Genomic DNA, 15,466 nt, shown 5'->3' on the forward strand with positions numbered 1-15,466 from the left:
ACATCGATCCTCAACAATCTTTAGGTATGCGCTCCCACCACGAGGTAGCTCTACCCTTGCATGTTCCTTTATCATCTTATTCATCTCTATGGCTATATATAGGTGTAGCTAGGGGTGCAAGTTTCCCTGTCGGCCTGAACCTGCCCTAGCTCGCCTTGAGCCCGAACAGGACTTGGGCTGAGATACCTGGATCAGGGCTGGAAATTTCTGATCTTGAGTCAGGGCTGGGCCAGGGTTGAGGCCTCTGGCTGAACCCGACCCAGCACAGCTCGGCCCTATTTACGTCAGATATATTTTGTTATATAATATATGGGAGAGGGTTGGGCATGCCGCTAGTTTTCGGTGTAATAGAGGCATGCACCAATCACAAGGCTGGACATAGGAGGGCAAGAGAGTCTTTTCCAAAGGGGGAGGAGAAAGGATGAGATGTGCTAGGCACCCTGGCGGCGTGCCCAATCTTTTCCCATAATATAATATATATGAAGATAATAAGTGATATAATATATTTTGTTAGGGTGTTTTTTATGTAAAATTGATGATTTTCTCCCCGGCTTGGCCCAGCCCAGCTCATGCATATCCCTTCCCCCTCCTTATGGTCAGGGCTAATCAAGATCAGCTCGGCCTGGCCTTGACTCAGGGCTAGGGTTGGATTTTTTAGGCCTTGGGTTAGGGTTGGGCCGGGCCTAGGCCCAGCTAAGGGGACTCAGGGTTGGGCTGGGGTTTTAAAAGCCCGACCCAATCTGACCCTATTGCAGCCCTAGGTGTAGCAGAGTAGGCTTCTTCTTAGAGTTGACCATCCTCAATACCTTTATCACTGGCTCCAGTATAAGAACGACCTTTTTCAGGTCTTGACAGAACTGGTCACTAAAGATGGTTGCCTGTGCTGCCCTACCTTGTGGCGAACTCGACTCCCTCCAACCAAACCGTTCCTCTGAAACGAACATAGACCTTTGACCAACCATCTTCGCTTCAAAGCTCTTCAATGCAATGTAGTTGGTGGCAAATCAAGTAATGCTAGGCCTCACCAAATCTCCCACTGTACTTCTCCCTCAGTAACTGTAAAGTGTATCCATGGTTATAGACAAATGTGGTCACATGTCTTGTCCGCTAGATCACACCCATTGGCCAATACCATGGATCTCTTTCTCATGTCCTTAAGCATGAGGTCAATGCAGAGGGTTGCACATGGTGTCCAAAAAAGGTGGTTACCTGCTGTTGTGCATCAATCTCCACTGGCCTCTTAAAGTTGTTCTTGTTGTCTGTCACCACTTGGACAACGTTCTGTACCCCTGCCTCTTGTACACCTTTCAGTAACTTATAGATGTACTTTGCATCCTTCTTCTCTTTGAATGCATCTATAGACTTCAGGAAGATAGTCCTACCATAACAATAGACCAGGAGTTGATGATGGACTGTGTAGCGGGTTCAGTCCAACCATCACACATCAGAGTCACTCAATAACTCTCCCACGTCTGGTAGTATGGTCCCTCAATGGCATTATCTGGGATGCTATGATAAAAGAACTTCGAATGGACATCGCCCACTTTACCTTTCCAATCACCCCAGACTTGCTTAAGCCTTCTCTATCTGGTATCCTGAGTCATGTATATGACAGGATCCTGCTAAAGGACCTCAATGGGATCATCATCATCATCTGGTACTTGTGGTGGGGGGTGCCCTCACACTCTGATCTCTTGAAAGGCAACTCCCATTGCCTCTGTTTCTTCCTCCTCTCCCCTGCCTATGGTGCAACTGGTCTAGAACGAGAGGAAGTAACTCCTTTCCCCATCTCCGCAGCCCTAACCCTCTCTACCTGATGCATAACTCGGCTCGTTGCCTGACCCTGTTGTATCTGTCTCTTCTCTGCCTCTGTCTCCACATCAGCAGGCATGTAATCACTATCAGAATCATCAGAGTCAGCCCCTGCCTCAACAACTTTTCCAATTTCCTTTGTCTTCCTCCCTCATGAGAGTAGCCATGGCCTTCTGTGCCTTACCAGGATCCTTGGAGCATTTATTGGTACTCCATGCTTCTATGCTATGTCTGCACTTCCGATGTCAACCATTGTGCAATCTTCTTAGTTCTTACACTGTTGCATCAAAAAATGCTATCATTATTAGCTATTCTACATCATTTAAAAGTAAAACTCCTAATCACATAGCTATTTTCTAGTTTTCCCCAACTCTTATATTTTTTTCTTAAGTAAAAATAATTTTTTTAAAATAATAATAGAATGAGATGTTAATCATCATTTTCAGTTGTAAATACAGCAACAATACTTTCATAAATTTTAAAGAATTTTAAAACCAAAACAGAATTTATTTTTCCCTATTTTTTTCTGAATTTTCTGTAATTTTCAAAATAATTTTAAAATTCAGAAATTAAATAAGCAAATTTTTGACAAAAAAAAGGACTTTGTGAGGCCATAGAGCTCCAAACACCAAGTATTAACCCTATATTTTCAAAATTTTGTTGCAAGAAAACAATTTTTAACAGAAAAGTTAAAAGATATTTTAAAAACGGAAAATAAAAATTCTGGCTCCATGAAGTCATAGATCAAGCTATGGTGTGTTAGCACTAAGTATTTATCCTATTTTTTGCAAAAAGTAGTTGTTGGGAAAAGTGATATACCTCCAATTTTGAATCTTGCCCAAATCTTCCAACAACACTGCAAATCGTCTCTTCCAGTGCATTCTTCTATTACCCAAGTACTTGTTTCAATCTTGTACAATAGTGATGTGGCCATGAAATCTCAAAACCTACTTTGTTTTGTTTGGATCCATGTAGCCGACCCCATTAAGTTGGGATAAGGCTAAGTTTGTTGTTGTAGGCTTTTGATGATGTAACTCAATTTCAGCTGGCTTTTCAATAGATATCTACGAAAGAGGAATTTGGTGAGGAGTTTCAGTAAATATTGCCAGAATCTCAATGTTTCAACATATATATGTCAAGTAACATAAAAAAAAATGGAAATGTCTGTATTTGTTTGATTTTATTTTATCCACCACCCCTCCCACCTCCCCCACCTCCCCCCAAAAAAAAAGAAAAAAGAAAAAAAAAGAGTAAAAGATAAAGAAATAGGAGAGAAAAAAATGAGGGGGAATTGTTGCCATAGTAATAAAACATGTCCTCATCTACACTGTGAAAAGTGCTACCATTTCACAAAATTTTTATTTTATTTTGTGCTTCTTAATGGTATGTTTGAGTCCAAATTTCTTCACTGAATCTAATGCAGTTCTGATCCATTCAGGTGCGTGATCTAGTAGAAGCATCCAAGATATTTGACACTCTAAAAAGTATTCTTGAACATGATATTGAAAATGATACAGTGAGAACACCGGGGAGCCATTCACGTAATTTACGTAGAGTTAGACAGGGTCTTGACCTCATCAGAGCTTTATTTGAACAATTCCTTACATCTGAGTATGTTTTACTTATTTTGTATGTGTTATCTTTTTACATTTATGCATGCAATGTTTTATCATTAATTGTTTAGCCTTCAGTAGTTGGGTACTGGTATGATGAAAATACAAGTTACAGATTCCATTCTCAAGTCTGTCTACATGTTGATGGTGATAAATCTGTAGTTCTGTTGTTTATATAGTTGAGGAAAAAGTTTATGATTAATTATTTAATGCAATAACTTGTTCCAACTGGAAAATCTAGAAGATCTGACTAGCAGAACCAGGATCATCCAAAAACAGAGTAAACTGAACAGTTTAAGGAGAAACTTATAACTCAAAGCACAGAGATCAGAATAGCAAGTTCCAGTGGTGTCCTAATAGGTTTTAGACTTTTAGCAGAATAATTCTAACTGAAAGCTATAATTAATAGGATGACAGGTTATACGAAAACAGAATCAGAAATAACAATTTCAAAAACTTCAGGTAGAGAGATCAGAATGGCAAGTAGCCTCAGTCTATGGGTTAATGAGATTAATAGAATAGGTCTTCAAAAGTCTGAACAGTATCTGATATCAAATCAGTAGTAGTCTGAGAAATCCTATTGCTAGGAAAACATAAAGCGAAGCAGAATTGAAGCATCAACCAGTAGAATAAAAAACAGAAACTCAGATAGAATAGACTGAAGTTATGTTAATACAGTTGATAGTTTTAAGCAGATCTTATAAGTAGCTGATGCAGTGTAGGGCCAGTCCAAACAGGCCCCTTAATGGTCCACATGGGTTTGGTTATAACCAGCCCAAGCCAAGGCCTATTCCGACCATTGGTTTAAGCCATGATCAGTCCCATATTTGGGCTCATGTAGTCATGTGTTGGTGTTAAATAAACCCAGGTCCAGTCCTATCTGCCCTCAAAATAGCCATTGATCATCAGTATTTAAAGATGAGATTTTGTCAGATTTTTATGGGGTCAGCTTGGCTTTTGCATGGAGGTTTAACTGGGTGATTGTTTCCTTGATTTGGGAGGATTCTTTGAAAATATTTTGTCAGATTTAGTGGGCCTCATAGGGTCCTTGCATGGGAGAAGATCTAGGAAGATTTTCCAGCTGTGGTGGAGCCCATACTGTGATACTGACTAATTGCGTGGGAGTGATTTCAGGAAGACAGTTTCTGCCTTGCATGGGATAGTCTTAGAAGATCTTGTGGGTCCCATTAGAAGATACCAAGTGGAGAAAGATTGTATCCTAATGGTTCCATCATTAGTTTCTATTTTCAATAAATTTCTATTATATCCTATAATTTGTTTATTTGATGTTGATTCATATTAGGTCATTACAAGCATAATTTATATCATATTGCATCTATGGCTTCTATGTTGCATATAAGCATTAATTATATAATTATCTTTTCTATATTATATATAGCCATATACTGAACTCTTAGGGTGCCTAGGCAACACTTAGGCAAGCGCCTTGTCGCCTAGATGCCCCTCAAACGCCTTGGGTTGCCTAGTTGCTATGACAACTATAGTTATGACAGCTATAGAATTCAACTGCATATTCCTTGAAGGGAGTACTAGGCCCAACATTAAATTTGCAATCTGAAATCCTATGACCATATATGCATTGCATTTGAAACAATAGCCAGGAAAGTGAGAGTTAAACTTAGGTTGTGGCCTTCTCCAAGTTGCAGGAGCCATGTATGTTCTTGGCCTATGGTGGGTAACCTTGTTGAAGCCATTGTGCTCAGCCTTTCTACCTCTCCATTGAGTCCCCTTTTTCTTCACTTGATTTTCTCGAGGTCTCTTTTCTTTTATACTCAAAGGAATTTCAGGTTATGCCCTTGTCCTTTGCCTTAGTCTTTTACAGATTCATTTGTGTCCTTCACCTTAGTCTTTTACAAATTCATTTGTGTCCTTTGCCTTACTTAAAATTCCTTAGTCTAACTTGTTGCTGGTTTCTTCATTCTCTTGGTGAATGCTTGATTTCTTCAGCTCTGCCAACTGTGCTCTCAGTGCTGTAATTTCTTCTTCAAGTTTACTACAGTCCCCAAGTCTTGGGATGAGTTGTGCTTCAAGACCTTTAGAGATCTTCTTGGTCTCCTCTACTTGCACCTTCTGCTCTAGGATAATCTCATTTGCTTACTTGAGATTTTTGGTGGTTTTCTTGTTTTTCCTTCGTTCGAAACTTAGCCCTTCTAGAGCTGCAACAAGTTCTCCTTCTAGGTTGATTTCAGTCTTTATTTTCTCTCCACCGGACCTTCCTTATCTTCTTGCTCTTCCTCTTCAAAGGCCATAAGTGAGGACTCAGTTCCTTCATCCTGAGAGTCATTTCAGAAGAGTCCTCTGATGAATTGTTGCATTTTCTTGAGATGAAGCTTCTTTTTGGCTTCCCTTTCTTGAGGAAGGGTTCCCTCTTGTCACTACTCTCTTAAATGAAATGTCTTCATTATTATTCTTTCATTTGAGTGGACATTTTGCAGAAAAATGTTCTACACCTCCACAGTCAAAGCATTTGAACGGTAGCTTACCTCTATACTTGTCGTTACTTCCTTTTCAGTTTCCTCACAAAGTTAGCTTACATTTCATCTTCAGTGTCATCCTTTTCTAACTCTTGCTTGGTCTTGTGACTTTTCTGAGCTTTAAATGTGGCTTCTTTATCGGTGGATTTGGATCTACCAACCTTCATCTCATATGCTGTCAAGGAGCCGTGCATCTCATCCATGCTAAAGGCATCTAAGTTTTTAGACTCTTCAATAGCTGAGACTTTGGAGTCAAACTTGGGAGGCAGAGATTGAAGAACCTTCTTCACAATCACAGAATCCTTGATTCCTTCTCCAAGTCCTCTGATTGCATTGATTACTTCATTGAATCTCAACATGTAGGCTTCCATGGTGTGTTTGTTGCTTTGCCTCCTTAATTCTTTCATCACCCTCATGGATACTCCTCAACTTTCCCAAATTTTTCTTGCAGTCTTACAGCCCATGTAGTTTGACTAGCTCACTGCCACCTCAGAACATAATGGCATTCTTGGCCTTGCAGTCAAACTTAAATATTGTCTTTCCTGTTGCATCAGTAGGAGAATCAGCAGGCGGGGTGTATCCATCCATTACTGTGTTCCAGATGTCATATCCTAAGGCACTTGGAATATGTCTCCATCCTAATCCTCCAGGAGGCATAATTTATTCCATTAAACAATGGTGCATTGTTTGAAGAAAAGCCTTCACCTAAAGCCATATGAGTTCTGTGGGATCTTCCTTAGTTGGTTTAGTCAATTAATGGTACCGAGAGCTGATACCTATTGTTGAACTCATTGCATCACTAGGAGTGGGTGAATTTGTGATTCTAAAAAAATTCTTCCCTTTGGAGATGAACTGCATTGCAAGTGTTCCATTTAATTTGTTAGCAATAGTCTCTTTAAAAAAAATTTAACATCAGGATCAGCTTAATTATGGTTGAATGAGTTATCTATGGTGTATAAAGTCCAAGAATCAAGATTCTAGAATTAGTGTTTAGTATACGGTGGCATTATCTCCTTCGTAAGTTTAGAGACAAGTTTTTATTATATTTTGTGATAAATCCAGATTTCCCCCCACTTTTCTAGGGCTAGACTTGTCTAGAAGTTGTTAAGCCCTAAAATATATTATTAAAGATATGAGTGGTAACTCAACTGATGTAAATTGTTACTCCATCCCAATAACACCCTGATGCAGAAAAAGGTTGATCAATCTGCTAGAGATGGGCTCACTTAAGAGATGTGAAGGTGAGATCCTGATCTGACGGTTAAGATCGCTCAGATCTGACGGCCAGAATTTAGGAGGATATCTACCAATATCAATATCCAATTTTCAAGATTAAAGGCAGAGATTAGGAGTCTAATTTTTTTTTGGGTTTGCTGTGGTGGAATGGAAGAGAGAAAGGCTGATCGATGGTTATTAGAGAGAGAAGATAACCATTGAGGGGGAGAAAAGGAGGATAGAGAAATCTGTTGTGCTTATATAAAACAATAGGAAAGAAAGAAGGGGGAGAGAGCGAGAGAAGATAACCAACTTGCTACCTTTTTGGCAACAACCACAATCAACCAAAATTATCCATTCAATTTCATCGTTTGTGTGTGTATGTTTCATATTTATAGGAAAAAGTAACATAAGAAACACAATCCTTTCTTAAGTAGGACTCTTGGACTAAGGATTCTAGAGTGTATATTTCCTAAATTAACTCTTAGATAAGGATGCCAATATCCAACATTATCCACAGCTTGACGCGGACTTACAAGGTTTGGGTTGAGGGAAATTCGATATGACAAAATTTTGACATGACACGACATGGCACACTAAATAAATGGGTTGGGTTAGGGTTGAGTGTTCGTGACACACTTAATCCGTTTGGCATGATAAATTTTTAAAATTAATACATATTAGGTGCAATAACAATTGGTGATATGAATGGCACAATGTTTTGATCTATGGTTTTTGTGAATTAAGATTGAAATTAAGTATTTTCTTGTCAATTTTTTTTAATGATAATGTACCGAATTGAAACAACCTGACATAAATTAGTAATAATCTAACATTACCTTTTGATCTAAATTTACTATGGTATTAACATGATATATTCTTATAGTGGGTTGTCACGAACACAATCCATTAATTAAATGGGTCGGGTTTGGGTTGAGATACTTTGACACGATTAAGAAGTGGTTTGGGTTATGGTTGAGGCAACTTTGACACGACACAAACATGACCTGGCAATGACCCATTGCCACCCCTATTGTTAGACTAATGACAACTAGTCAAGAAATTAAAAAAAATATATTTTAAATTCCTAACTGACCACTAAAGAAAACCCGAACAACCAACTCTTGATACATAATATAAAAGTGTGAGGGAACCAAATATAAACCGTTATTTAGGAATTTTTGAAGGAGCTGATCGATTAGATTATAAACTGGAACATGGGTGGGCACACTTGGCAAAGATCGTTGGACCAGAATTTCCCCCATTATCATATTATGATCCAGACATAAAGAATCATTCTATTATTAATTTCTAAGAAGAAAAATGACAATAATGTTTATATGGGGCATGTAAACATGGTTGTCTACCCCTCTATTGTATCAGTTCCATCATGATCTTTATGTAAGTGAAAGGTGTACAGATCATATCTGTTATGCAATGATGTAGCTAGTACCTGAATTTGATGCATAGGCCTAACATCGCCCTCATTTCTGAACTTCAGTACAAGTAAGACTTTTAGTAAAGCTTGTAAAAACTGTTGGAAACTTTACATTTTGAAGAAAACTAAATGAGTAGAACTACAATGGCAAAAAACCCAAACATGGACCAGATAACATAATTGAGACACCCAATGATCTCTTAATCGGTCAGATTGGTTATATTAGTCCTACATGTGGTTCAAAGTATTGAACACAGATGGTCACTGGGGGCAGGGGTGAATCAGTGGTGTCCAAAAATCAAAACCAACTCATTCCCTCAGATCTCTCAATTGCAGGTGATGACTTCTCGTAAACAGCCTTGATATGAATGCTTGAGTGATTAGAATCGATCACCCAAGCCTCTTTATTTATAATAACTTGAAGTAAATCTAATCAAAGTACAAATAGGAATAATAAAACCTCAGTCCTAGTCCTACTAGGAATTCCTAATACAACTAGGAATGCCAGAATAGGACTCAGCTGAGGGTAAAACAATAAAAATAAAATAAAAGAAAAGAATCTAATCTGACTAGTACTACTCCTAACATGACTAGGACTAATCCTAATCAGCTAGGAATAGTAGGACTAATCCTAATCAAACTAGGACTGCTTACCCCAATCGTGTAAGCAGCCTATTTCAACACTCCCCCTCAAGTTGGAGCAAATATGTCGATCATGCCCAACTTGACTAGATTGGGATGAAACAATTTTCCAGACAATCCCTTGGTGAAGATATCAGCAAGTTGATCCGCAGATGTCTCAAAGGGAATACAAATCAGCCCAGCTTCTAACTTCTCTTTGATGAAATGCCTATCCACCTCAACATGCTTGGTACGATCATGTTGTACTGGGTTGTGTGCTATGCTGATGGCAGCCTTGTTGTCGCAGTACAACATCATAGGAAGACGAATAGGAACACCAAGATCTTGTAGCAAACCTTTAAGCCATAGTAACTCACAAATACCTTGTGCCATAGCTCGAAACTCAGCTTCGGCACTAGAACGAGCAACCACATTTTTCTTTTTGCTACGCCATGTGACAAGATTTCCACCTACAAAGGAGCAATACCCAGAAATAGACTTCCGATCTGCAGGACCAGTCCAATCAGCATCAGTGTATGCTTCTATCCGTAGATGACCATGAGTAGACAAAAGAATTCCTTTTCCAGGAGCTGACTTCAAATAGTGCAAGATACGAAGAACAACCTCCATATGAGAAGAGTAGGGATCATGCATAAACTGGCTCACAGTACTCACGGCGACAGCAATGTCAGGACGCGTGTGTGAAAGATAAATCAGCTTCCCTACAAGTCTTTGGTACTGGCCTTTATCAACAGGCTCACCTTCTTTCTCCTTGAGTCGAACAGTAGGGTCCATAGGAGTATCTGAAGGATGACAGCCTAGCAACCCGGTCTCAGCCAATAAGTCTAGGACATACTTCATTAGGAGAGAAAAATGCCTTTAGAAGATCTCACTACTTCAATCCCAAGAAAGTATCGTAGTTTCCCTAGATCTTTAATCTCAAATTCTTGTCCAAGGAAGGTCTTCAACCGTCTGATCTCATCACCATCATTGCCAGTAACCACTATATCATTAGCGTAGACTATAAGAACAGTGAGTTTTTCACCAACCCTCTTTATAAAGAGTGTGTGATCAGCATTACTCTGCTTATAGCCCACAGAAATCATGGCCTTGTGGAACCGGCCAAACCATGCTCGAGGTGACTGATTCAGACCATAAAGTGCACGCTTCAGTCTACATACTTTTCCTTGGTTTCTGTTACAAGAGAACCCTGGTGGAATGTCCATATACACTTCCTCATCCAGTGTTCCATTTAGGAAGGCATTTTTTACATCTAGCTGCTGCAAATCCCATCCAAGGTTGACGGCACAAGATAATAACACACGAATAGTATTTAACTTTGCAACAGGTGCAAAAGTTTCTTGGTAATTAATGCCGTATGTCTGAGTGAACCCTTTGGCCACGAGTCGTGCCTTATACTTATCCACAGTGCCATCCACCTTCTGTTTCACCACAAACACCCATTTACATCCAACGGTTTTCTTCTCAGGTGGAAGAACCACAAGCTCCTATGTGTTATTTTTCTTCAAGGCGTCCATTTCTTCCATCATAGCTGCCTTCCACTTTCCGTCTGATAAGCTTCCTGCCAATTGTTAGGAATACGAACAGAAGAAAGAGAGGAAACAAAGGCACGACAGGATGGGGAAAGGGAATCATAAGAAACAACATGAGATATGGGATACTGAGTGCAAGTTCTAACACCTTTGCAAAGAGCAATAGGTAAGTCAGGATCATTACCAGGTGGAGAGGCAGGTTCTGGATCCGGGTTCGGCAATTGGATGGGTACTGGAGCAACAGTTGATTGAACCTGCTTATGTTTCCTTGCATAGGTCTTCACATTACTGGCATCAATCCTCCTTTGAAATTCATTAATAGTCCTCTGGATAGGAGTCTGGACTGGGGTAGATTGCTCCCCCTGAATAGAAATGGTCTCCCCCTATATAGGAACCTCTCCCCCTGACTCAGGGGGAGTACTAGGGGCAGACCGAACTGGTTCAGACTCATGGTAAACAGACTGAAGTGGAGGTGGAGAGTCAATAGTCAACACATCTTCACTAACACTCTCCCCCTGAAGAGGTGGGGATACATAATATGGAACATTTTCATGAAAGACAACATCCATGCTGACAACAGTCTTGTGGGATGGAGGGTAGTAACATTTGTACCCCTTTTGGGTAGCAGAGTAACCCAAGAAAATGCAGCGGAGGCTACGTGGGTCAAGTTTACCAGGGGACCTTGTATCCCTAGCATAACAAACGCAGCCAAACACCTTAGGTGGGACTATAAAGGAAAAAGAGCCAAGTAATAGCTCAATAGGGGCTTTTGAAAGAAGAACCCGATTAGGCAGCCTATTAATTAAATAGGCTGCAGTAAAGACAGCATCCCCCCAATAAAGGGAAGGGGCATTGCGAGCAAACACAAGGGCCCTAGCCACCTCCAGGAGGTGGCGGTTTTTTCTCTCAACCACACCATTTTGGGCTGGAGTGTCGACACAGCTGGTCTGATGGAGGATTCCATATGTAGCAAGGTATTTTTGGAACTGACCGTCCATATACTCTTTCCCATTGTCACTCCTCAAAATTTGAAGAGTGGCATTAAACTGGGTCTTAATCAGTTGATGAAAGTGTTGAAAACATAAAAAAACTTCACTCTTTGTGTGCATAAGGTATACCCAAGTGAACCTAGAATAGCAGTCAATGAAAGTGACATACCACCGATGGCCAGTCAAGGAAGCTTTCCTACTAGGCCCCCACACATCAGTATGAACAATATGAAATAAGGAAGAGGATCTTTTATTAGAAATAGGATAAGTTGAACGCGTCTGTTTAGCCAAGACGCAAGGCTCACAAAAAAATTCTTCCTTATTACAGTCTTTAACTAATGCTGGAAATAAATTTGATAAAGTACCTAAGGGGGGATGGCCTAGTCTAGAGTGCCATTTATGTAAATCAGAAGAGAAAGATGCCGAAGGTGAAGCCTAAGTAGGATCGCCATCAAGCAGGTACAATCCGCCATGCACTTTACCCGATCCAATCGTCTTCCCCGAGTCCAGTTCCTGAAAAACACAGTGAGTGGGAAAAAAGGTCACTTTACAATTCAGGGATTTAGTGATACTGCTAATGGAAAGAAGGTTAGTTGTAAATTTGGGAATATGCAACACAGATGACAGTGTAAGGGAAGGAGAACAACCAATGGATCCTTTCCCTGAGATGGAGGAGAGGGACCCATCAGCAATTTTGACTTTATCCTTACCAGAGGCAGGAGAATATGTATTAAAAAGGCTAGAAGAACCTGTCATGTGATCAGTAGCACCGGAGTCTATGATCCATGGAGTGGATACTACTAATGCACAATGACCAGCAAAAGAAATACCTGTACGGGTAAAGAAGGAACCTGAATTGGCAGCAGACGTAGTAGAGGCAGTTGATGTGTTCAACATACGACGCAAAGCCTGGAGTTCTTCATGGGAGAAACCAATGTCAGCTGTGGGAGTTGGAGCTACACTTTCAGTATGATTAGCTTTATTTTTAGACTTAGCACGACCACGTTTGGCCTCAAAATCAGCTGGCTTCCCATGTAATTTCCAACACTGAGCCTTAATGTGATATGGTTTGTGACAATGCTCACACTTAACAGGCTCTTTGGTAGTAGTAGTGGAAGCAGCAACACTATCAGAAGAAGCAACAGGAGTGGGACCAGCAGTCTATAAGGTTGATCTCTCAACTTTAGGAGTCATCATCATGGCAGCCCTTCGTGTCTCTTCACTGTGAACATAAGAAAAAGTCTCCTCTAAAGTGGGGAAAGGAACCCGTCCAAGGACTTGCACCCGAATAGAGTCATAGTCATCATTGAGGCCAGCCAGAAAATCATAGACACGGAATTGGTCTACATAGGTGTGGTAGGCAGTAATATCAGCAGTAGTAGTAGGCCAGAATCGAGCATAATGATCCAATTGCTGCCATAAACACTTGAGGGCAGCACAGTAACAGACATCTCCTTCTGAGTAGTGGTTTGGAGTGTCTTCCTGATTTCATAAACCTGAGCACCACTTCCTGATCGACCATAAGTTCCCTTGACAACAGTCCATATCTGAGTAGTAGTGTCAAGGAGGAGATATTGACTGGATAGATCAGTGGTCATAGAATTTAAAACAAATGACATCACCATAGCATCGTTCGTAGCCCATTTAGTACGGGCAGCACCTTCTTCAGCTGGTTGTTTGGTGGTGCCAGTAAGATGGCCAGTGAATCCCCTACCAGCCACAGTCAAGGATAGTAATCTGGCCCAGATTAAATAATTCGTACCATTAAGCTTGATGGCAGCAGCATAGGGAAGGAAGTCATTCCTAGTTTGACCATCCCCTCCAGAAGTAGCAGTAGTTGTCTCTGAATCTCCCATAGTTCAGGTAGAAACCGATCCACAAATTTGAAAAAAAACAAATCTTCAAAAAACTGAATCATATCTGAAGTATGGGTTTTGAAGTGGCAGCAATTGTAGCCGTCAGAATAGGCTGAAACTTGGATCGAATGCCCTGCAAGTGGTGGAGAATAAGCCTGCAAAATATCAGAAAATTCTGATGATGCAATAAGAAACCCTAATAGGGCTGGTTACAGTATCGAGTGAAACCCTGGGTTTTGAAACTGTATGAGTTTCAGCCGTCAGAACAGGCTGAAACAAGGATCGAGTATCTCCCTTGTCGTGGAGAAGATTCCCTAAAAAAATTGGCCCCTTTGGATGAGCCAATAAAAAGCCCTAAATTTAAAAAAAAATTTAGGTATATCTGAATGTAGGTAATTGCAGGTTCGAATCAGATGTGGATTAAATTCAGATCTGCAATCTGAAATATGTAAGGTGTAGATAAGCAAGTGCAGGGATCAATCTCCAAAAACAGAAATCCAGCTTGAATAATGTAGCAGCCTGATCTCGAAGGGTTGGAGGAAACCTGCGGTAGTTTCAGATCACACCAGTGTTTGTATAATCTTCAGTGAGGTGTCATTGAGGGCAGCAGCTAATTCTTCATTGAATCACCTCAAAGATGCTGCCCTGAATGAAATAGAGAGTCCGAGAGAGTTGGAGAAGAAGGAAACCAGTAGCCGAGAGAGTTGGAGAAGAAAACCAGAAAAAATCGAGGGGGAGGCTGCTCTTCAGATCAGAGATGGCTTTGATACCATGTAAACAGCTTTGATATGAATGCTTGAGTGATTAGAATCGATCACCCAAGCCCCTTTATTTATAATAACTTGAAGTAAATCTGATCAAAGTACAAATAGGAATAATAACACCTCAGTCCTAGTCCTACTAGGAATTCCTAATACAACTAGGAATGCCAGAATAGGACTCGGCTGAGGGTAAAACAATAAAAATAAAATAAAAGAAAAGAATCTAATCTGACTAGTACTACTCCTAACATGACTAGGACTAATCCTAATCAGCTAGGAATAGTAGGACTAATCCTAATCAAACTAGGACTGCTTACCCCAATCGTGTAAGCAGCCTATTTCAACACTTCTCTTGTACTCAAGTCACTCAATCACAATGTCTGACAGCCCTCAATCATGTACACACATTTCCCAAGAACTGATTGGTTGGCACTGGCCTTTTTACTAATCACACACACATATAGTCGTGTGACACACCTTACCTCTCAACCATAGGTATTCACAACCACATGGCAAGGTCTAACTGGTGTGTACACCCATCCTGTAGAAAATGCACTCCATATATCCATCCACACATACAATGTTCAAGCAATCACCCACAACACAGAATTTTTATGGTTCGGCAGTGTGCCTACATCCACGGTGCAAATGGCATAACCTGGCCTCTGTATAATGCACAGTACGTTGATTTAACCACATCTACGGTTAGGAGCTACAACCCCTAGTTTATGGAGCTACAACTGCAAGGAGCACCTACTCCCGCTACCAAGCTACCAAGCACCCACTTGGTAGCCAAAGATTATAAACATTGGCCTTATATAAGTTGCCTCAATGAAGCTCATGAGTATGTACAAATCCCACCCAATGGCTTACAAGTTACAAGTAACAACTTGGGCAAAAACACAAACACTAGCCTACAGTCAATTACAATAAAAAGAATTTGAAAAGGTTACCTACATAACCGGGTAAGCTCCGGAGGAGCTGTAGATTGGACATCTTCAATCAATGAACCATTCCTTATCCTCTTCTGTCTTCCTCTTCTTCTCTTTCTCTTCTTCTATCCTTTTCTTCTCAAACCCTAGCTAAATCTTTATGGATTCTTCAATCACCTTC

At 40.4% G+C, this 15,466-nt stretch overlaps 1 protein-coding gene across 1 annotated transcript in view; it reads left to right on the forward strand.

The window, feature by feature from the left end:
• The window catches only part of LOC122661513 (ACD11 homolog protein-like), a 31,921-nt gene that overhangs the window by 3,843 nt on the left and 12,612 nt on the right, over positions 1-15,466 (forward strand). Inside the window, exon 2 of the mRNA XM_043856928.1 lies at positions 3,251-3,423. Within this exon, the coding sequence (XP_043712863.1) occupies positions 3,251-3,423 (173 nt within the window). The remainder of the gene's footprint in view (positions 1-3,250; positions 3,424-15,466) is intronic.

This window comes from Telopea speciosissima, chromosome 1 (genome assembly GCF_018873765.1).
Source record: "Telopea speciosissima isolate NSW1024214 ecotype Mountain lineage chromosome 1, Tspe_v1, whole genome shotgun sequence".
NCBI lineage: Eukaryota > Viridiplantae > Streptophyta > Magnoliopsida > Proteales > Proteaceae > Telopea > Telopea speciosissima.